Source organism: Choloepus didactylus, chromosome 10 (genome assembly GCF_015220235.1).
Source record: "Choloepus didactylus isolate mChoDid1 chromosome 10, mChoDid1.pri, whole genome shotgun sequence".
Classification (NCBI taxonomy): domain Eukaryota; kingdom Metazoa; phylum Chordata; class Mammalia; order Pilosa; family Megalonychidae; genus Choloepus; species Choloepus didactylus.
In genome coordinates this window covers 51,971,433-51,996,247 of record NC_051316.1, presented here as the reverse complement: position 1 = coordinate 51,996,247, position 24,815 = coordinate 51,971,433, and the positions used below count along the sequence as shown (strand labels likewise).

The following is a 24,815-nucleotide window of genomic DNA, read 5'->3' as shown; positions in this document are numbered from 1 at the left end:
CTACAGGCTTGGCATGTCCAAAACTACACAGACTCATTTCAGACCGAAGTGTGGTCCACCAGGTGATTCCAAGTTAAATAAACTGAGCTCCAGGAGTTTGCTCTGAGTCATCATTCAGAGGGAACCTTAAAAATAGAGGCTTGGTCAGCAGGGGCCTTTTAACCATGAATTGGGGGTTGACTTTGAGCCTTTTTTCTTCAAATTGAGACCCACTTGAAAAAAAATTGAGGAAATGAACTGCTTACCTCTGCTCTCTCTCTAGCCCTTCTGCCAAAAGCAACACAGCATTATATGCCTTTCACTCTGTTGAAAAAGTAGTTGGCTTCGTCAGCAATTGTCTTCTGTTCAGGCTAAATTTATTTTATGTGAAATAGAAATCAGGAAAACACCAAAATTATTTTAAGCAAAATATCAAAATTAAAATAAACCAACATATGTCTGTGAAACATGTATAACTCTCAATCAAAAATAAGTGCAACTTTCATAAATTTCTTAAAATACTCCAGCATGCAAAATCTGGACAACTTAAATAGATGGAGTTTTGGCATGTTTGATTATTCCTTCCACTTAGTTCATCCTTTATTTAAAGATGAAAGTTAGAATAAACAATACCTGGTCAGCGCCATATCAATTGTTTATGAATAAATTCCTCCTCCATCTACTGTAATAAATAAGAGAACCAGGAGTTTTATGAAATTTCTTCAGTGAGGTCAAGGTATACCCACTAATTTTGAATGGAAAACATCTTGGAATTACTTTCTTCCCCTGCATTCTGTACTACCTACTTGCACACCTATACATCTTTCTAAGAAATTAGCTTTCTTAACCGCTTTAAATATATTATGCTTTGTTTTGGGTAGGTTTGTTTGTTTTTTTTTCCCCCATATTTCTAAGTTTTCCTTCCAATGGGAACTCAAATGAGATTAAAAATGTCTAAGTAACATCAATATTTTGGGGCTTAGCACCAAAGAGAGAGTTAAAAGATAAATCCCCTTCTCATCTTTATGTTTCAATTTATACTTTCTCTAACACATTTTCTTTATTAGATTGTCACTTCAAGGATAAGAATCACCTTGATCCTATAATGGTAATTGATATTTTACCCACAAAAGACATTAGGTAAATATCACTATCAGTAAGTATTTTGGAGAAACCATTGAAGCATCTATTGAAATCTTCAGCCTTTCATTTTCAATTCTTTTATTTATGAATTTGGTAACAATTTATAAAAATAAAAAATAAAAACAAAAAAACCCACTTTATCTCATTAGTCTTGGCATCACCTTATATCTTAACAAAGTGACTCTTTTTGGAGTTGAAAAACCTCTGAAAATATAGTTAAGGAAGTTTATGATCATTTAGATCTAATAGTTACCTTTTGTCATCTTGGGCCCTTGGATTTTCAGTTTATCTTTTTTTTTTCTCATACATTACTCTTATTTTCTTGTTAGTTTATTAGTTGTCAAAAAGTTTCTTCCTTCCTGGTTCCTTCACTTTACACCAATTTGGAAATGGAAAACTGTGTTAATTTTTTAATAAATCTTTGAGACACGCATAACTGTATTTTTATTAACGGAGCCAGATGGCTCACAGCAAATTTTCTCTGACATAAGTAATCAGAGAAATCAGTTTGGAACCCAAATCTGGTACAGAAAATGGCATGTATATTCAGTGGAGAAATGCAGTTAACATAAATATATGGATATTTTTAGAAGCAATATTTGTTACTGTTTGGATTTCATTTTATTTTACTGTTTTAGACTAAGTACAAACTAAGGGCATTTTTTTCCCCGTTGCCTCACACTAAAGCATTCAAGAGCCTTTCAACAACCAAAAATTGTTTTCTTTTATAGTTTGAGGGTTGCAAGAAGGCCTTTTCAAGGCTCGAGAATCTCAAGATTCACTTGCGGAGCCACACGGGAGAGAAGCCGTATTTATGCCAGCACCCAGGCTGTCAGAAGGCGTTCAGTAACTCCAGCGACCGGGCCAAACACCAGCGGACACATCTGGACACTGTAAGAATGGCAGGAACTTTGCAACTTCCAGCCCCAACCCATGGTGTGAGGAAGTGCCCGTTTGATGGTGGGATGGTGAAGGCATTTGCTTTCTTGTCTGCACATTACAAGGACAGTGCCCAGGGCAGCAGAGAAGCCTGGTACAGGGCCAGGAGGGGCCATGGCTGGCTGTTTCCCCATTTCTCTGTGATCACAGGTCATCCTAAATATTGCAACTGCTTGGGACAAAGGTGTTATATAGCAAAGGCAGTTTAGGGGAAAGTAACCACTAGAGATTGGGCACTAAAATAAGTATTCAATATCAAGATATACTGAAATTGATAATATATACCATTGCTACAAAAATGAGGCTTTTTTTGGTTCTTAAACCCTGTTCTTTTCTTCTTGATATAAGAACTTTATGGCTGACATGGTTTTTAAGAATGACTCCAGCCATTTGCTTTGGAAACTGCTGGTATTTTCACCTTCAGGCATTCTAAAAAGAATCAGTGAATCATTCCCAAGGGTTCAATTTCATAATATTTCCTATGTGTTAACAGCCACCTATTCTTTGACATAAACCCTAAGGAAACCATTGCTTTTCATTATTATACCCTTGATTCTCTTCATGCTGCATCATTTTGCACTTTTACAAATGCATTTTCTAGGCCTCTTTTATTTTCTCAATTATGCTGATAGTTTTCTTTTGCTTTTCTTAGGTTTTGGTGCTATTTTCCTTACATAAAGCCAGGTAGTCTATATGTAATTTCATTTCACTTAACAAAGCCACCAGGATAAATGTATTATACATACAACAGATCTCTTATCCCACATTCTTGCAAATAATGTATTCATGACAGTACTTTTTCAGCATTAACATTCTGATGTCTATTATTAAACTACACCAGAGTTTGAATTTAGAAAAGATACTGTTATTTCTACACACCTTCTCATGCATATTTAAGATTCTTCTGATGTTATAGTTGACATATTTATTAAATTTTATATTAGTCTCTATTAGTAATATTGATAGAAGTCATTTTAGCTATATGTCACATAACCTTTCTAAACAGAATTATCTCATAATATACATAAAGCTGATGGTTTATAGAGATTTGCCTAGTAAATATCAGAAATATAATTAGAGCAATATATGTGTAGAATGGACACTTTTCTGTTCCAACTGAAGTGAATTTAGTGATTTCAAGACCAACAGAATATTATATGAATAAATTTGATGAATGAACAGGATTTTGGAAGGTAAAAATAATAAATTTATGCTATAATGCCCTATTTTGTTTTGTCGAGAATGATGTGGTCCTGGCAAAATCCAATACATTTTCGAATTTGTCATTAAACTTTTCTCATGGAAGAATGAGCATTCAGGAGACAAGATTGTCTTGAGAAATTGCTTCGACTCTAGCTAGTTATCTGTAGTTTAAAAGAACTATTGTGAGGCTAAGTGTTATGGTTCTACTATACCCTTCTTTGCTTAGAGCTAATTTTAGCTAATCAAACTAAGAGCGTTTTCCATAACCATTTTGGAATTTTAAAAAATTCTCTCTTTAAAACTTGAGGAAAGCTACCCAATAATTTCATTAACTCAATGCAATAGCTTTTTAAACTTAGTTATTTTTATTTTTTTGAAAAAATTATTTCTCTATTAAATCTTTTGATCCATCATTTCTCTGTTAAGATCAAACTACCTCCTGTTTAATTTTTTACTGTATTTAATAAACTGCTAAGCTCTTTTAAAATTATATAGAAATTAAACATTTGTTTTATAAAGCAAGCTGTAGTTGCTTTAAGAAGTCTATGGTTTAAATTTAGGTCTGTATTACCTTTCAATAAGCACTCTTTGTGGTAATGCTGCCAGAATTTTGGATAAAGCCTATTTCTTCAACTAAATGGATAACTTCTTTACTCATAGGAGAATGGTTTTCCCAAAGATTACTGAGTTCACAATTCTTACCCTGAAAAGTTTAATTCATTTCTCTATTATCATCTTAAAAGGGAAAATATTCTACAGTACAGATGGAAAATAATGAAAAATATAGTTTGATAAAGCATAGCAAGCCATTTAAAGTTTAGGTAATCTAAGATAATATGACCAGTCCACCAATGTCATTTGGGCTAGCCCTTGATGGTGCCATTTTGGCCTGCTGGTCCAGGTGACTGACAGCAAGGAGGGGAGAATGAAGGCCAGAGGGGAGAATGAGAACATCTCAAAATCCAATACAAATAACATTACCCATTACTTATAATTCCAATCCAAATAATAATAAAATGACAATAATGACAGTAATAATAGTAATGGCATTGGTTTATATAATACTTTAATATTCACAAAGCCCTTTTACATATAAACCATGAGTGCACAAGGTTGCAGTGGGATGCCCAGTAGAGCTATTGGCAAGGTGCTCCCCTAAGCTAGGCCAGGGTGAGGAAGGCTGGTGCAGGAAAGCCAGGTGAACTCAGAAAGGGCTCCCAGGTTAAAGAAAATCTTTGCTTATCTGAAGGAAACTCATTGGCAAGTGACTGTAGCCCATAACTGGCCTACCCTTTTGTAAAAATGGTGCGGTATTGACCATCTGGTTCATCTGTTGTCCATTGTTAGGTCCCTTATGTGTAACACAGTGCCCAGCACATCGTGGAAACATAAGAGCTGTTTGGTGATTCGGTCATTCAATGAATAAACACGTCAGGCAATCAGTTTAGAATTCAAATTGGGTGTGTCAAATTAAATTTTATGTTCGTGACTCTGCCTGTTCTTGGAATCAAAAATGGCAAAAAAAAAAAAAAAAAAAAAAAAAAAAGAGAGAGAGTAAATTGTAAATATGGCTTTCTATGGGGCAAATAATATAATCCACATGCACGTTGGCTCAAAAAATGACAAGCATGCACATGAAATCAGGAGCAAAATGTAAACAGTCAAAAGAAATCTGGATTTTTTTTTTGTCAATAGGATAGTAGGTTTCTAGAGCAAAAAACCTATTTTAAAGAAAGGCTTTCAGTTTTCTTCCTTACATTTCACATCATGTAGGCACAGCTCCAATGTCTCATCTGAGGAGATACTATGTAGGTGAGTGACTATTCATACATCTTGCAATTAATCCCATGATTGTTTTTTTCATTTCTTGGAATAAGCAGTTTCAAACTCCTGCTATGAATTGTGTCATTACAGTAGGTGCTAACGTTTGAATGGATGTGTGGTGCTCTCACTCATTCATCCCTAACTATTATGAGCCAAGCACCCCAGAGGCAAAAATAAACAAGACTCTAGACCCAGCCCTAGGCCCACACCTCACATCTATCAGGGGATGGGGGAATAGGGGTAGCCAGGACTTATGTTCTCATCTTGCTCAGCCAAGGGCTTATCCACATAACCCAAGCTTAACACCAGGGCTCCTTTACATCTAATAATATTGTTTCTCTAGCTGATTTTTTCATGTGTCTGCTGTCTGAAACCTGTCTCTTACTCACTTTACACTAATTTTCCCTTCTTAATTCTCTCTCCCTTTCCGAATCAGGTTTCTTCTGAAACACTCCCAGTCTTTTCTGGACTTTTCTACAGCTTCTTTACCCGAACCCTTAAAGAATATGTGTTCACTAGTTTCTGAAAGTACCAAAGAGTGTTCTCAGGGGAACATAACTGTAAGTATGACTAGAGTTGCTTTACTAAGAAATTTCACATTAAAAAATGCCACAAGAGGTTCATGGTTTGAGTGTGCTGTAAAGAAATCTTTTAAAAATCAGGCAAAATTTATTAGATTTAAGATCATAGTCTTTTCTGGAGTCCACTGAACCTCCAAACCATTGCAAACAAACAAAAATCATGCAAGATAGGCCATCTCTTTGTTTTGCTCCTCTTTGCTGTGATGCAGTTACTGGAATTTCTAGTTAAAACGCATGCGTATTACCCAGCACTTCACTTCAGTCATTCGGGAACAGTTCATGCTCTGAAGTCAATAGTCTTTGAGTAAGCCTTCCCCGTTTACCTTTACGGTTTAACCACAGCTGTTTCTTTCTTTCTTTCTTATTTAGAAACCTTATGCTTGTCAAATTCCAGGATGCACCAAACGCTACACAGACCCAAGTTCCCTAAGAAAGCATGTGAAGGCCCATTCTTCCAAAGATCAACAAGCAAGGAAAAAGGTAATTTTGAAAGAGACTTTCCCAGCCAGGAAAAACACATTTAAATTATTCCTGTTACTGGGAGTTTCTGCAAGGCCTTGGAAACTCCTACATTTTTCAAGGTATAACATGCTTTAGACGGAGGAGGGGTATCTTCCATGAAATGATAGTAAGGCTGTGGTTGGCATAGCTTAAATAGCCCAATATGAATATCATTTCTGGGGATGGCTTGTATAATAGATGTCAGAGAAAGTTAATGCAAGTCACTTAAACTGGAGAGCAGCAAAAGGCTTCTATGAACATTAAGTCCAAATAGCCAAAGAGAGTTGAACTGGAGAAAACAACAACATGCCTTTCTGGAGATAAGTGCTTTTCCATCAAATAGCAGTTGGTTAAAATCATTTGAATTCTGATGAAGAAGGTAGATGAATCCCTAGCATGAATAAATACAGTGCAATCCTCTCTTTAGGCTTAGAAAAACCATGTTCCTTAAGAAGTAGTGTGAATGAAAAGCTGAAAAAAGAATTCAGCCTAAAATCACTTTGACATTTATAAGAGGCTAATGCATCTATAGAAGATCATAAAAATTATTATATCTCAGATTTGGAAGAAATGTTGTGATAAAGATAAACCGGCTGATCCACCTGACTGATGCTCTCCTACTCTCATAACATCTCCAGCAAATGGTTGTCAGTGTTGTGCTTCAACATCTCTAGTGATGGGGAACTCACTACCTTTCAAGGTGTTTCCCAATAACTGAGCTTTTGAATTTTTGGGCCAAGAAGTACCTTCTGGCCATGGTCAAAAACATTTTGAGCTGACATTGGCATTGGTGTTGAAATGGCTATCTGATTCATTTAAGGGCCCTTCAATAACAAATTTAAGGGCAATTTGAGACTCAACTTATTTCAAGTGATTGAACTCCATGGCCAGTGTTTTCTGGTCACTATGGCTTTTTGTTAGAAATCTGGTGTTGTTTCCTGGCTTGTAGGGATTTAACACTTTTAAGTTGTGAAATGAGGTTTGTTTATTTTTCCCCCCTCTTGAGAGGTGTTAGCGCAATGCCCTTCAAGGATTCAAATGTGGAAAGAATTTGACCTCTTCCCTGTGAGGTAGAAAAATGCCCAGTTAGAAGGATTTGACAGATATTTTTAATTGCATAAAAACCTATTCTGTAAGTCAGTTTTTTAAATTGTTTATTTTTTCTCTAAAAATATAGTTAAATATCTAGTGAAAATCCCAGTAAATTGAGATCTATGATCATTTGGCATGGAATGAATATTCTCTTTTATTTTAGAAGAATAAAGGAACTGGTAGGTGAATGAATAATGTAAATGAAGTTGTGAAGGGGATGCTTAATCTTTTCAAAATAACACAGCATTTTTGCATATTGTTATGTTCAGCTGGACCACCTTTTGATGTCGTTATCTGTGTATATCTTAGAAACTTGAAGTAATAAATTGTATTTGTAAGGGAAAAAAACCCCCCTTAAATGAGTTTTCCCACCTGAATATGAGTATTCTTCACCCCCAAATTGTTCCGAATATGTGAGGTTTTACTATAATAGCAAACCTATCATAAGGTATAGGAAAGCACTTCCATAGAGAATAATAATTCCTTGGGTACATGAAAGAATATAAGTTCCATATCTAAATATATAAACAATATGATATTCAATTTAAGGACATAATCTAGATTGACAGTAGGTGTGGAAGCTTAAGGGGGATAGTTTCAGGCGTTGTTAGCAGTTTCTATTGCTCAAGCAGTTTCTATTGTTCTATTGTTCAGCCTCTAAATGAAGGAGGAATATTTTGGATTGTGTGGAAGATTCTTGAAGCACTAATTAAAAAAAGAAAAACAGACCTCGGGACTATGACATATAACTTTATAGACAATTTCTAGACAACCTTTGAAAAGCAATCCCGAAAACAAGGATATACTTTTGGAGAAACGGTATAATAATCTAATTTCAAATATTGCAGTGTTCTCTTGATTTTACAGTATGTAAAATGAGGTATTGTCTCTCAAATGATTTAGTTTTTTATGCTCAATCCATTTTCTGCAAATGGTTGAATTGGATTTGGTTGACTTTCACTGCCCAGGACTCAGTGACAAGTTTATGGTGTTTACTTTCTGAATTCTAACCTGCCATTTTTATCCTAAAAGTTTAAAAATCCTTTTTGAATCTGTGATGAATTAATTTGTGGAAATTAAAATGTTGGAAGTTGTTCCATCCAACAACAAAAAAGGAAATGTTACTCCCAGGAGAAGCAATGCTAATAAACCTAAAATGAGTCAGTCCACGTTTTCAAATCTTGCACTGGTATACCAGTGTATAATACTTACATGGTGCAATGTTGTTACAAGACCTTGGAGAAATTCTAATTGTTAACTCACATTAGGGCTTGGTATTTGAAATATTTCCTGGCAGCAATAATAAAAAAAAAAGTAAGAAACAATAAACCTTTTAAGGCAGAATTAAGATTATTTATGACTTTAATTAAAAATTGAAAACTGGCATCATTTCAAAAAAGCCTTTTCAAAAATGTGAATTCATCAAAAATAACCATAAAAATTCCAAGGTGATAAAGGCAAAGTGGAGTAATGGTCCCAGCCCTAGGGAATTGTTTTGTTGAAAAGAATAAAACCCTTTTCTGTCACACCCTGTTAGTCATGGACTTGTTTTAATATACCCTGCCTGCCTGTCTGCATCTAATCCTCTTTTTTAACCTCCCCCTAGACAGTAAATGACATTATTTGGGTCTTAACGTGACCGGCTTTATAATGCCCTCCCCTGAAATTGGGGCCAGTGATAAAGTACCCTTAGCTGTAAGACAAATGCGTATCAGTGGGGACAGAGATCTCAAAAGTAATGCCCCAGTCATAGGCACATCACCCCTTCCCACACCTGTTGACTCCTACCCAAAACCAAAAAGTACCTGCAATCTCAGCTAAATTTGTTCAAGCTGTGAAAAGAAAGGAGGGAAAAAAAACTCCTTTGCGGAGGAATTGGGATAATTTGGCTCATCGCATGCAGAGAGTAACTTTACTCTTTGCATAATGCGTGCATATCGCCACATCCTGACTGCTGGTGGACAGACTCCTTCCATTGGACATGCTTTGCAGATCTTGAGTCCGTTAAAATAGAGGGCTACACAGGTAAGTGGGAGGCACATGCTCAAGCTACCGGCTCTAATCTCCACTGAGAATAGAATTCAGCCTGTAGTGCAAAAGGTAGAATCTGTCCTTCAATTCTACCTGATACTGAGTGGGTGAAATAAAAGTAAACTAAGGCTATAAGCCACTTGAATTTTTCCTCAAGGCTGTGAGATTTATCAGAATTTTTCATTTTCACCTTCCAAGTGCCATAAGCAGGGGATTTTCCTTCAACTCTAGCCTGTTACCAAAACGGACTTGTAAAAAAAGCAAATACAAAGAATGCAAGGCCAAAAGTTAGAGATGACATGGATCCTTCATCCATATCACACTTCCACGAAGATTCCCAGCTTTCAGGTGTGATGTTAAGTGTTTGTTAAACATTGACCTTTGATCCACTATGGTTGATGGCTTTCACTTTTGCGATGTCAACACAGGCTATTATAAACCAACCATCACATTTGACATGTGTGTGAACGCTACACGTTTATATTTCCTACTCAGTAAAACCACTTAATATAGCTTTCTGGCTAAGTTAGAGAAGCTTATTTAATGCCACTTTTTTCATATAGAACTGACAATTCTTTGGAGTCTGTTCAGAGCCAACTCCTACCATGTATACTCAAAACTATAAACAATTTCATTAGGTAACATGTAAGTTTACCTTGCTTGTGGAATCTTTGGAATCTTGAAAAGCTATGTGAAAATATATTGAAGCATGTATTAAAAGGGTTAGTGAAGTTCACACTTTCTATCAGTTGTTTTCTGTTATGGTCTGCATGGTAGATGGCATACATGGGTTGGGCACACATCATGGGCCTTTCCAGATTTTGACATTACCCTTCTTGTTTTCCTTTTTTTCCCCCTGTCTCATGAATAAGTTAAAAATCCTCCCAACCATTAATGGAATGTCAGTAATATGCACATATCACTGACATATCATCTCGAGATGAACTTCCTCTCACATTTAAGAAACTCTGTTGTAATGCAAGTGAGCGAGTAACACTAGTAGAGATGACATTAAAACAGCATGAATCGTTGTCTTTCTTTTAAACAAACTTCTGTACTTTAACAATTGGTGACAAATTACTTACATCATACCTCAAAAGGATGATGAGACACACTGTACTGCCTGCATATCCTGCTGCAGTTGAGGGCAACTGATTTCAAGAAAAGCTCTGGGGGAGGCTTTTGTAAGACAAATGATTTTGGCTCAAAATACTGATACTAATTAACAATTAAATTTCAGTGAAAATAATGAGGCATCTTAAATTTAGTCTTATGCCAATAACCCAGATTTGGAGTTCAAACCACTTGCTTGGAGGCTTCTATTTTGAGTAAGCCCACTATGATGCCAGCTATTATGCTTTCCAGTGCCTTTTGATGCTTCATGTGATGGGAGCTATTGAAAAGGAGTTGAGAATTTACATTGGGGTGGAGGGGTGGGGAGGACTTTGTCAATGAGAGTGGGCCGTCAGTGAGAATGAACTTCTCTTCCTTTCTGTCTTCTGCCTTGTAAAGAAAATACCTACTAATGTCTCAAGTGGTGGCTGGTGTCTTTTTTTAGCTCTCAAAGCAACATTTCCTGAAGTGTGTTCTTTGGAACACATTCCACAGGATGTTATTAGCTATTACTTCTAAAAAGTTTTTACAGCCATACAAGTTTGGGAAACACTGAGTTAAACAATATTCAATGATTTCCCTCCTGTGAGAGTTCTCGGAGCCTTGGATATACCAATGTATCCTAGAAAGAAATTACTCATTGTTCAAAATTACTTGGCCACCAGAACACTCTTCTTTTTCTCAGAGGATCTCACCAAACTAGACTTCCAGTAAATTCTTTGAGAAATGCAATCTCAAAGAATTTTATTCATTCCATTCAGCAGATATCTATGAAACACCTACTGTGTTGCACGTGTGTAGGAGACAGATATGACCTCTGCCCTCATGGAGCCACAGTCTCTAGATGGAATCCAAAAACAATAAAAACATAAACAGAAAATAAGTAACATACATGCAAGCAAAAAGGTAATGAGGGAGTTAATATGGAGATTAACAGAGGGAGCCCCACTGAGTGAGATGGTCAGGAAAGGCCTCTCTGCAGAGCTGAGTATTTAACAGGAAAACATTCATATGACCACTTTAGAAATGAGAAAAAATGTATTGGCTGGAAAATTTAAAAAGCTTTGCTTAAGTCAAAATACTGTACCTTCCTGTTTGAGCTTCTTTTAAAAGAACCTGGTATGAATAAGAGCATAGCAGTAGACTTAAGGGCCAACTTAGCGTGTTATATTATTGCACTTTTCTGCAGCCTGTGCTCCTTAATAGAGGTAGGGACAGGATGGTGGGCAGTGAAAAGCATAGCTTACTTCTCCACGTAAGAAAATGACTCAGTGGAACAACATTCTGGATTTTCTGAGTACTCAGTACAGGTGAGGCCCTGCACCAGCCCTGAGGATGTAAAAATGAGAAAGATCTTGCCCTTTAAGAAACACAAGAAGCCAGGCAGTTTCAGTACCATGAGAGACACTGTGATAAAGTCACACAAAGGATGCTTCTGGAGCATGGTACCTGAGAGTTCCTTTGCTAATTATAGAATCCTGAAGGAGTGAAGTCTCATGTTTTATTGCTGTTTTGAAAGCATAGGGAGATTAATGGGTTTTTATATTGTTCTTGATTACATTACAATACTTTATCATATGTAGCAAAGTAGTTTTATTTTTATTCCCCCCTAAAATTCTCAATTGGGACAGAAAAACAGGGGTGTTTGGCCCAGCTCTGGCCAACCATGTGAGGGGTAAGGGCTCTGTGACAGATGTTTAATGAGCAATTCAGTCTGTACAGTGCCTAGCACAGCTACCTTATGGAAATAGTTCCTAGATAATTGCTTTTTTGATTGATTGACAGACAGAAGCCTTCTAAGCCTTTCATTCCCTTTCCCTTATTAGATTTTGTGTATTCTTGGTGAAAATGATTCAGGAACAAAAGCATTTAGCTCAGACCCTCCAGAGCCTAAATATAGTTGTTCTAAAATATCTTGACATAGCTCACCATTGCCCTTCTCAGACTCATACTCTTTATCTCCATTTCCAAAGTGCCAGCATCCCTTGTGCAATTATTGTTCTTCCTGCTAGTTCTCTCTTGTCCTCCCTTTCAGCTTCAGTTGAGCTTTATTTTTTATATCCATGGGCAATATTTTCCCATTTGTTTGTATCTTGGCTTTCTGAGCTGTGAAGATTTATTTTCAGGGTGACTTCACACCGGGGCTTGGATAAGACTGATGTAAAAACTTTCCCTGGTGGATACTGGGCAGGTGGCCGTGTCTAGGAGGAGTGTTTGGATTGGGTGTCAGGAGGTATGGGCTTCTTGTAAGCAGTGCCATGAATTGCTTCGAGACTTAGCTTAAGTTACATTCCCTTGTTTTTCCATTTCCCCGTCTTCACAGCTAGCTTGAAAGGCAAACACAGGCCCTCAGAGGTGAAAGGTGAGCTACTTCAGTAGAAAGCATTGTTATATCGTATACCTGCAATCTGCTGCACTCTATTGTGACTGACAACAGAGCAACAGTGTCCTTGGAAATATTTTCCTTCCTGAGAACTGTATACTCTTGTAGGTGGAATCATCTTTCACTGATTACTGGAGCCAGCCTTTCTGGGTATTATGGATGCTTAGATGACAGTGCAAAAAAGAGGGAGAGGAAGCTGGACCCCAAACTGGAGGAAATTAAAATCAAATTTGAACCTGTGCTATTTGGTTCTATTCAAGGGTTGTTAACTTGGGGTTCATACATCATAGGGGATCTGTGGATAGTTGGGCTTTAGGAAGCACATGAAGTCCCAGAAATTGTGTGCAAAAGGTTGCACAGAAGTATTTTTCTGGGGAGAGGGCTAGCCATACTTTTCACTGACTCTATAAAATTAAGATTCTCTGAACCAAAAGAGTTGTAACTCTAATTGATTGACCTGGCTTTGGTTACTAATCAGAAAGGCTTTGCCTAAAGAAGAAGAATCTACGCCTTTCATGCTCTGGAGGATTGAATTTCAAATTATTCAACAACACTTAGCAGACATTTGCTGTATGTGTGATATTTTGCTAAGTGCTTGGGTGTGCAAAGAGGGATCCGATGCACTCCTTTCCCTTGGGGCAATCAGAGCCCTTAAAGGAGTGGACCGAGGGTATAGATAGTGAATTGAAATGAGGCGTAGAGAGAGACTAGAAGCGATTGTACCAGTTAGAACTGTGTGCAATTTTTTTTTTTTTTACAAGGTTGAATAAACCTTGTTTATTAGACTAGAGTAGTGGCAGTAGGGATGAGAAATGAGTGGACAGGAAGCAGTAATGGATTAAATGCCAGGAGTAAGGGAAAGGAAAGAGTCAAGATGTTCCTAGCTTCTGGGATTGGATGGGAAGGAAGGAAGGAGGAAAGGGCCTGCCTGAAAAGACTGATGGATTTTCTTTGGACATCTGTTTTCACTCACAAACTAAAATCCCATTATGTTACCTTTTAACTGAAGTTACTTTATTTGAAAGTAACACTAGCCTCATGAAAAGGGGTCATAGTGGACCTCAAAGTGTCATTTATATTAATGCAAGTTAAATGTTAACTAGAGAAACACAAAGAAACAAACATTTGGATATACCTGTCCCCCTCTCTTCCATTGTGACATTGACCATTCAAAGCCAAAGTGTTCATGCCAGTTAATTTAAAGACACTTTGCTGGAAGAGTGAAAGAGGATTATACTTCATGTAAGTAAGTGGAGAGTTTGGATTTTTTTTTTACTTACATTTGGTATTATGCATCAGAAAATTTATAGTCATGCAAGTTCATCACAATATGGTAACATTTAAGTCAGTAATTTTTATTTCAAGTTTATATCATTATATTTGTTAATACAATATATTCATATCACATTAAGTGAAACAATGACAGGAAAACACTTAGCATGGTGTTTGACTTGACATCCATACCCAATAAAGTTTAGCTATTACTACTACAATTACAGCATGTTGTCTGTTAAGGGTTTTTAAGAGACAAGAAAAGTGGTTGCTGAAATTTTAATAATTTCAGGGTTTCTCCATTCATTTATTTCCTTCCTTACAGAGATTTTATCTGGTTCAAGTTAACTAATGGAAACTGAGGTCATACTATAAGTGAAAATTTATTATATGTCCCCTTTTTTTTCTTCACACAGAAGCATATTTTTAGTCATGCTTATGTGTTTTAAAATCTCAACTAGACAATCTGAGCATCTCAATGTCTATTTTCCTCCAGAGAATCCATATGTCTTTGCATTGGAAATCCCTGCCATTTGTCAGTCCTTCCATAGCTATTGTTACGTGAATGAGAAAAGTGTGGATGTAGATTTCATGCCAAAGAGTTTTAGTTTTATTCCCATTTTAGATCTGTGTTGTCTTCTGAATTTGCCTTTTCTAAATTGACAGAAAACTTTATTATTTACTTAACATTATTGTAATTATTTGCTATTTTATTTCGTCTTCTGTGAGTTGTCTGCTCATTTATTTTGCATGTAGACTTCTGAGTCAGGGACCTAGATTCAAATCCTTACATCGATATTTTCATGACATAACCTTAGATGAGTTACTTCACGTCTCTGAACTCAGATCCTCGTTTGTAAAATCAGGATAGTAACACCAATGTCATAGGTTTGTTGTAGCAGTTAATGAGAATACACATGCTCTGTGCTCATTACCGTCCTGCACATAGATGGAGCTCTCAGTAATTGGAAAGGTGGCAGTGGCCTCAGGGGTGGAGGTGGCAAGGGTGGTTATTGTTAGGAGGTGTTACAATACAGGGGAAGCTGGCTTGCCAGCCTCCATTTCTGCTGAGGAAAGTGGCTTTAATTAGTGGTGTAAGAAGTGAAAGTAAGATAATTGCAAGAACTGTCTATGGGAAGAAGAGTTTTTTTCCTGCCTTAGCTGGTTTAGTTGGATTCTTGTTTGAGAAGGTAGGGTAACCTAATAGATCTTTGAACTTCTGCAACGCTCCATTTGAATTGTTCTTTGAGTGGAGTCCATTGTCTGTGATTTGGGTGCCTGAGTAGCGATCATGGTGATAGTGATAAGAAAGAAAGGATCTTATTTTGCCATCATTTCATGCTTTAATGTTTCAGTCATTTCATACATACCATATTATTTTATTCTTTTGGCCTCTAGATTCAGAATGAATTTTTTATTTCTACTTCTACTTTCTTTTGTTTATTTCTGAGAAGTGAGCAAGTTTAGAAGTGGAAAGAAAGCCAAGTATGATGCCAAAAGGTGGTACTCTGTTTTCCTACAAGCCAAAAAGCCTACAGAATGTGTGCCAGAATTAGTTAGTATTGCCTAAGGAAGGCCGTCCATTAAGTCTTGACATACTGTTTGCAGTCTTGGCATTCCTCAAAACGTTTTGGCAAAGGATGATTCTTCCACTCGGCAATGCAGAGCCCTCTTTATAAACTCTAGCAAAGTGTCATGTGACATCTTAAGTGCTCATTGTTTACGCTGTTTGTAGAGTAAGGACTAATTCTTGAGGTAACTGTTGAAGACCTAGAGATAGTAGCTGTCTCCATAGGGATGGTCTTTTAACTGGAATGGAGAGACGTTGTTTTCCTAGGGGCTTTTGGGGTTGGGTGCTTGCCGCACAGCCACTACACTAAGCCAGCTGTGTGTGGGAACCGTGGGCCCCAAAAGACACTGCTAAAACTGCTCCATGAAATCTTAAGCTTTCTGACTTAAAAAAAAGAAAGTTTTTAAAAAATTATTTAGCAAGTATAATATGTCCCATCATTATTTATGCTAATGAGTCAAAAATCTACCTTTGCATACTACAAAAACGACGCAGCAGTGAGAAGGAACAAGATCGTGAAGCATTATGACAACATGGATGAACCTTGAGGACGTAATGTTGAAATAAATCCGATACAAAAGGAGAGACATTGTATGTTACCATCAATGTAAGCTCTATGAAAAATGTAGAACAGGTGTCTTATATTGTAGGTTATAGGGGAACTAGGGATAGACAGTAACTAGTGAAGGGGGAATGATAATCTGGTAAGAACAGATAAGATATTGAGGGTAATCTTAATAATATGGGAATGCTCAGGAATGACTATGATTCGTTAATTTTCTTGGGGTATGGTAGGAGCATATTGGAAGCAATGAAGTTATTTCAGGATATTTGTTTTTCCTATTCCTTTGCTTTGTTTTGAAATTTTTTTTTTTATTTTTTGATAAAGTTAGTTAAAAAAAAAATCTACCTTCTCAAAATTCCTGCACGCTGCCTCTTATCCTGTCTTCCAAGGATGCTTCTTCTTTTCCGTGTTGCCCTTGCTGATGTATGTAGAAACTTTGCATTAATACCCCTAGTTCCCTAAATCATTTTCTTATTACCCAGATTCTAGAAATTTTAGCATAAGGGTTGCATTCTTCTCTGTGCACTCCACTTCATTCATGCTGTAGAAATGGTTTTCAGCAAGGGACACATGAGACCTGCAGTGTCATTTATAGACTCTAGAGGCAAGCATTGAGGCTGGAAAGGGTGACGGGGAACCAGTGCTGAAAGGCTGTATGTGCTGTGCCGAGATGTTTAGACGTAAATGTGGTCTAATCTTTGATTTAGAAAGATAATTTTGGGGGCAATGTGGGGGATGAATTAGGGATTCGGGATGAAAGGAGCAAGACAATCAGTGAATCTGATATATTTCCATTAATCAACATTCTTTAGAAACAGTGGCTCTCGTCCATCTATGACTACACCCAGGTGTGCTATCATCCATTCCAGGTTTCTCAGTCTTGTCCAAAATGCTATCATGAGGGACTTGGTGAAATGGCTTGTTGAATTCTAAACTCATTACATGTGCAGCTTTCCCCTAATGGTATCGAAAAGGAAATGAGGATTCTCTGGTTTGTTCTCAATAACCTCATCCTAATCCTCTCCACTTTCTGCCTTCTTCACTGCTCACCAATCTGAATCATTCTAGAATCTTCCCAAGGATGAAGCCAAAGCTCTCTGGTTGTCAGTTGCATTTCTTGGGTTTACCTTTTTCCTCTTGTTGAAATTTGGAGTATGAATTTCTCATTCTCCATTTTTCGAGGCTTATCTCTTTGTACTTTCTCAAGGCATCCTTTTAAAGTTATATTTATAAGGGGGGATTTTGTTTGTTTGTTTGTTTGTTTGTTGCAGAGGATGGGTTTTGTAGGGTCTTAGAAACTTGAATTCCCTGACTGGCTAGAAGGGCTATTGTGCTGTCTTCCCTCCTATCCCAGACTGTACTCTCCTCCCCACCCTCTCTACCACCCCAGAGATTATTTTTCTAATATCTCTAGTTTGGCACTTTCACCAATGGAACAGAAACTAAGTAGCAGAGTTGTTATGTATTTTATCATTCAGCCACCTGCTAAGAATCCATCCTTTTTTTAAACTTATATAAGTGATGCATATTTTATAGAAAATAAGAACATATGCACGCTTTCATTGAAACTAAGATGTCGTTGATTGTAAGATACATCCTGATTTCAGAGATGTTACAATGTCTTAGAATCAATAAATCACAATGACTTCACATTAGTGCTTATCTTCCCGTATCTTTTTCTAACATATATAAACGTATGATGGGGGCACTCCATTTTGATTCTTTTTACTCAATAGTCTATAGTGACTATACTGCCATAAAACTGCATTTTATAGATATAATGCATTTCACTGATGTATTTTTTAGGCATTTAGGTTATTTTAAGGTTTTTGTTATTATAAACAATTCTATAGAGTATATTCTGGTACAAAGATCTTGGTGCATGCCCTGAATTGCTTAGAATAAATTCCTGGAAACATATTGTTGAATCCACTGCCCAAAATTTTGTAACAATTTATTTCAAATCCCCGTTGTGAATATATAAAGTCCCATTTTTCTTATACTTTACCAATGCAAGGGGTGTGTGTGTGTGTCATTGAATGTGATAGATTAATAATAGTATCTTTTTATTGATGTAATAAGTTTCTTATTACATCCAGTGAATTATAGCTCATGAATTTGATTATTTTTTCAAAAAATTATTAGTCTTCTATACTTCTGTTTGTGATCTTTTCCCATTTTTCTACAGAGTGTTTTTATATTGATTCGAAATAACTCTTTATATACAGAGGATATTAATGGTTCATCATCATGCATATTGCAGCTATTTTTAGTAGCTTGCCATTTTTGTTACTTGCTTAATAGTGTAGATGTTTTAGCATTATAAAATCTTCCTTAGATACATTTTTATTATAAGTTCATATTTTTAGATTTCTTTTCTCTTTTACTTTCTGTTTTGATGTCACTCTTACTAAGGCCAACACAATGTTCCATCATTTTAATTAAACACCAGATTTTCCATTTTAATTAAACTGCCTTTCTGATAGTGGCTCTACTGACTCGTTTCTTGGAATTATGCCTGAGTTTCAATCTCTGTCTCTGGGGAAAATTTCTTACCTTCTCTGAGCTTTAGGTTTGAGTTAAAACAACATGTCTTCAGAGGGTTATTGTGTGATTCAAGTAAGATCATGCATGTAAATGTGCTTAGACTCCAGAATATAGGTGTTCAGCAAATAGTTTTTTCCCTTCTCCTTGACACTCTATTGTTGAATGCAAGGTACTTCAGTATGAACAATCCTGTAAAATTTTAACTTACCCCACTTTGAGATATACATCCAGGCAGCTATTGAGCACCACACCTTATCTGTAAGGAGTAATAATGCATTACACCACTATACACACTCAACATGTCAGCTCTGATTTGCTTTCAGATTCACCAGTTACAATCATGCTGCAAAGTCCCACAAAGTTTGGAACCAAGACTAAATTTTTTTGTTGTTTGTTTCATGCATGTCTTTATTTTATTACTCATCTACCCATATACTGGATAAAGGGAGTGCCAAGACTAAGTTTTGATGGCAGAAAGTAAAAAATTAGGGCCATGAGGAGTTTTCCTCATTCAGTATCACCAAGAACATCACTGGACTCAGAAAATGGAGACTCAAAACAGAAAAGGAGAAACACATAGGGAGCTGGTGGGCCATGACTAGTGCTTTGGGTTAGCCTGGCATGTTGTAGGAATTTGGATAATATTTACCCGCTGTGGACTTTGAATAGAAGTGATATTTTGAGATGATAGTGCACAGGGCATTGTTCTAGTTTGCTAATGCTACTGGAATGCAAAACACGAGAGATGGATTGGCTTTTATAAAAGAGGGTTTATTTGGTTACACAGTTACAGTCTTAAGGCCATAAAGTGTCCAAGGAAACACATCAAAAATTGGGTACCTTCACTGGAGGATGGCCAATGGAGTCTGGAAAACCTCTGTTAGCTGGGAAGGCACGTGGCTGGCGTCTGCTCCAAAGTTCTGGTTTCAAAATGGCTTTCTCCCAGGACGTTCCTCTCTAGGCTGCAGTTCCTCAAAAATGTCACTCTTAGTTGCACTTGGGGTATTTATCCTCTCTTAGCTTCTCCGGAGCAAGAGTCTGCTTTCAATGGCTGTCTTCAGAATGTCTCTCATCTGCAGCTCCTGTGCTTTCTTCAAAGTCTCCCTAATGGCTGTAGCAACTTGCTCTTTCTGTCTGATCTTATATAGTGCTCCAGTAATTTAATTCAGACCCACCCTGAATGGGTGGGCCAACACCTCCATGGAAATTATCCAATCAGAGTCATCACCCACAGCTGGGTGGGTTGCATCTCTGTGGAAACACTCGAAGAATTACGATCTAGTTAACACCTATAGGTCTGCCCACACAAGATTAGATCAAAGATAATGATGTTTGGGGGGACATAATACATTGAAACTGGCACAGGCATCCTGGCATTTTTTCATTTGTACAAAAGAAAATACAGAAATCAGATTTCATTGCTTTGTACTCAAAACAGCAATCAAGAATGATCCCTTTTCCACCCCTCTATTTTTAAAAATAATATTATTCCTTGATGTGCAAAAACGCGTCAATATTATGTTTCCAAAATTCCACGTCTTAAGGACTCAGACACATTGGGTGCCCTAAATCATGGCATAAATGAGCAGAGGAACCTAATGCCTCGTAATATTTTCCCTCCTTCCCATCCCTTCGCCAATTCTGACTCCCCCAATCCCTCTACCCTCACCTTGAGAAATTGAGCTCAAAATCTATCAGAGACTTCTACAAGATTAATATTACAATGATTATTGTGATCTCATTTTAGGGATAAAAGATGTAGGTTCAGAAAAGCAAATGACTTAACTGAACACACACAATAAGCAGTTGAACCAGCATTTGAGCCGAGTATTTATAATTCTGCATCCAGTGCTCCTTTAATTCTACCATTCTTAACATTAGCTGTCCTTGGTTTTCCAAGATGAGGAATTTTGTAACTTATCAACAGGTTCTTGGCATGAGGGTGACTCCCAGAAGCTCTGTAGAGGCTTTTTGTTAGCGGTGCTGCTAGGTCCCTGACTGACTCCCCATGTTTCAGGGGCCTCCAGTTTTGGAGCACCTTCTTCAAAATTCTTTAAACACCCCTCTTGGTGGTTGGGCTTGGACCGGACTGGGACTTCCATTGGCTCTGTTCTGCGTTTCTTGACTTCAGGGCACTCTGCCACACTCTACCCCATGTGTGGGGTCAACTAGGTTCCCCAAGGAGCTCTGGGACTCAAGTCTGTGGGATCACCCTGGAGCCCTGTAGGCAGGCCCCAATTCCAAGAGGGTGGCCTAGTGAGCAGATCAGTCTCGCTGGCCAAACAGTATTTCTTTCACCGAATCATATGAGAGTGAACCTCCAGAATGGTGCTGACATACTGATCTGGGGTGATTCAAATTCTTATGTAGACAGGAAGTGCACAAAAAAAATTTGTAGAGGGCTTGCACATCCTAGGGAGGGCCCTGTAGGTGGCAAGAACTGTGAAGGGTCTGAGATTGTATCCCATGTGCAAGCTAACAAGTTAGCCTGCTATAGTTTCATGGATACTTGCCGGAGACCTAAGCTTCTGGATCAGAGACAAAGAACATTATCATTCAAGCAATAGGCATATCCAGAATATCATCATTTTCTTGGGCCAGTTTCCTCAGCCCCAGTTTCCTCAAGCAACATGAAGAGAGCCAGGTGACACTTGCACACTCAAGTGAGTTGTGTTACAGGAGAGAAGCCCTGAAGTTAGGGAACTCGAATCTTTTATAATGGACAGGAAGCACGCCTGCCCTTTGCTGGGGAGGGAGACACTATCCCATTCTTCCAAGCTGTTTGGATGTAAACATCCTTGAAAAGATAGTCTAAAACAAAGGCAGTCAGTGCCTGTGCTCATAAGACATATAGAACACGAGAGAACCATGGAGAATTGTCTTTCAACAGTAGGTTCTGTTTGGTCTTCTTAATTGCATATGTACAAGGACAGCCAAGCACAGACCCCCACGCTACCCTGGAATGACCCTAAATCTTCAGGATAGTCCTGAAATAAAAGTGGTTTCCAAAGGAGAAGACTCAGACCAAGGGCACAAGGAACATGAGCCTTTGAAAGACATTATTTTATACCTTATCAGTCTGTATGGAATTCTGACCATTCTCACCCATGTTTGTTTCAGATTCTGCAGTCCTGCTCAAGGGTAGCATCATTTATCTCATGGGTTTGATTTGGAAGCTGCTCACCTCTGCCTAAAATTACCCACACCACTGGCCTGTTACACTGCCTAGAATTACCACTATTACATTCATTCTTTCCAGTTATGGCATTATCTCCAGAAGATCCCTATGTAATTTTGTTTTATTATATGGTAAAGGCAATAAACACCCTTCACTCACATTAATAGACTGATAAGCCTTCAATGACAGTTTTCAAGTAGCAACTTTGTCCTGTGTAGATGTTATGCAGGGAAGCAAACAGTTTTAATGGGAGTATGGGATTGAAAGAAGTGAGAAATAATAAGAATACTTGGGCTTGGGTGAGGTGCTTTCACTGGGGTCCCCAGGAGATAAAGAAATAGCTTGAAGCCACTAGATGGCAAGGCAGAGAAAAACCAAGCATCAGGGAACATTGGCAGAAAAAATGGTTAAGAAGTCACTCTATAATCTCTACCAAAGCATTTTGCTGTGTCCCATCTCCTCAGTTTTCCTTGTTTTTTTTTTTAAAGGAATGTAGGCAATATACTCTAAAATGAATGTCAGTGGAGTGTTTTTAAAGGAACAACTCAAATGCAATTATATTTGCTCACTCGTCAATGTCATCCTTCTTTCTTGTCGACTCACTCAGCTTCAGCTTTGTGCACTGTACACACAGACATCTTTAGCCTGACGGCACATCAGGGCTGTGCATGGGTGTCACCCTCTGGCCACACTCCTAGGCAGATTCTGCCAGCACCGACATCACCAACTGAGTACAAAGCAGTGATATGTGCATTGATATGGTTAAGTTAACTTTGTAGTGGTAAAAACCTCAGTTTTTCATTTCCTGGATGGTATTTTTAGTTTGGTATTGCAACACTGCATTTACGTGCATTTTTGCCTTTAGAATGTCTTGTGGTGTTGCAACATTTGAGAAATTCCCAGGGTTCCTTAATCTTCCTGCAAACATTGGTTTGTAAGCTAAGGATAAACTCACTATTTCGGAGTAACCTCCTTGTGCCCCTGCTGAATAATTGTGATTCTGCATTGTACGTGCTTAGATTGTCCCTGCACCGTCTTTTAGTTCAGGTTTCACTCTTGAGGTTACAAATGAAAGGCCAAAGAAAAAGATTTTTTTTAAAAAATTCTGGCATCTTCTTTCAAGAGCATTTGAACTTAAGGCTACTTTCTCTATTGTTTTTCATGAAGTCTCATTTAAAATATTTTATTAATGCAAGGAGACGTGCATTCAGGGCTAAGGACCAGTGAACGGTAGCCATGGCAACCAGGAAGCCATTTGGGAGGCGAAAAAATGCAGTAAAGAGTAAGTGTTTTAATCCTTAACTTTAATCCTTTTACTTCCTGTTTTCAAAATGAAATATAAATCAGGCACCATGGAGCGCTGCAATTTTTCCCTGAAAGGGATGTTGGCAAAAGAGGATTAGTAATGGACAGACGTGTTTAAGGAATTTAATCACACAATTTGTTGTAAAACTTTTGAGACCACGAATGACCAGTTCCTTTGAGTGGCGTCAATGAAAACCAACAAAACATACTTTGAAACTGATTAGAGAGTTGGCGCAGGGGGACATCCCTGTTTGCCGTTATTGTTACATCATTTCAGCCTGTGGTAATGACATGAGAAACCAAGGAATTTGCCTGGTTCCCCCGGTGAGTAGGTGGAAGGCCGGGGGGTGTCTCATTGGTAGAATAGAGATATTCTTTTGATCTTCAAGCTGCTAGGGAAAAATTAAGTCGCTGGAATTTCACATACCACCTTTCCTTGATGTTTGAGCACTATGGGAGTTTTACAAAGGCATGTGCTTTCCATTGTCAACAGATTCTTGGGTTTCTGCTCAAAAGCACAGCCTTTAGTTTGTGTAGACAGTAAACGGGGCCCTCAAAAGGGTAGATTCCTATTATTTCTTGGGTCTCTACTTTTTGTTTCTAAGATTCTTTTTACATGGGGTACTGCTGACTTGTTCATTTCTGTTCTTCAAATAACAACAATAACTGATTTTCTTTCCTTAAAGTCAGACTGAAAATATGGTACCCACATTGGCTTGAAATGTTAACTGTTGGACTCTACAGCACATCCACCTTTCTTCATTCTAGTTTAGAAGATTATTAGGGACGAAAGGGAGACATGTCTTTTTATGGCACTTTTCCTTTCCCTCAGCATACATAGGAGTATTTCTTTAATAAATTGATTTTTAGTGGACCAGAAGTTACCAGAGCATAGAGCTCTTTGCAGAGACCTGAAGTGATTACATCTTATACTAGCTTTCCGCAATGTCAGAATGTGAAATTACTTCCAATAGTAGCATCTTCCTAAGGGAATGATAATAATTATGACAGACAAGCAGCATGAGTCCTGGAGCATTTAGGAGTGGAGTTAGACACAGCAGACGTCTGAGTTTGGAGTTTCTTATAGACCTTAAGAACAAAAGCATACATGCTAAAACATGCAGATGGCAAGACATCTGGAGAAGAAAAATACCATCATCTTCTCCAGCTTAGAGGACAACAGGCAGTGTTGCTAATACCTGTTTCTGTTTCCTTATCCTGACCTGGTCTTGCCTCTCCCCATTCTGTCAGAACCAGCAAGACTAGTGTAATCTAGGACAGTCCCCAGATGTATTCCCCGCACCATGAGTGACCACTGGCAGCCCCCATCATCATTCTCACACTTCTGGAGTAGGGTTAATTTTGTGTGTGCTTGAGGGTGGAGGAGGTTGGGGTTAATTCCAGGGGGGAAGACAAAGTGTCCCAAGGAGGAAAAGTAGATTCTAGACATGAAAATGGCTTTGGCCGAGGCTGCACAGGTGGTAGAGAAGCTCTAGAGAAGTTGTGCCCTGCTCTCAGGCTCCACCCTCAGGAACTTCTCTGAACCAAACTTCTTTTCTGATGACCAAGGAGAACAGCTTCATTTTACC

At 37.8% G+C, this 24,815-nt stretch overlaps 1 protein-coding gene across 13 annotated transcripts in view; it reads left to right on the top strand.

The window, feature by feature from the left end:
* Positions 1-24,815, top strand: part of GLIS3 (GLIS family zinc finger 3) — a 465,077-nt gene that overhangs the window by 348,823 nt on the left and 91,439 nt on the right. For all 13 annotated transcript variants that reach the window (XM_037798109.1, XM_037798114.1, XM_037798121.1 and 10 more), the window contains 2 exons: positions 1,854-2,015; positions 6,039-6,149. In XM_037798109.1, the coding sequence (XP_037654037.1) occupies positions 1,854-2,015; positions 6,039-6,149 (273 nt within the window). The remainder of the gene's footprint in view (positions 1-1,853; positions 2,016-6,038; positions 6,150-24,815) is intronic.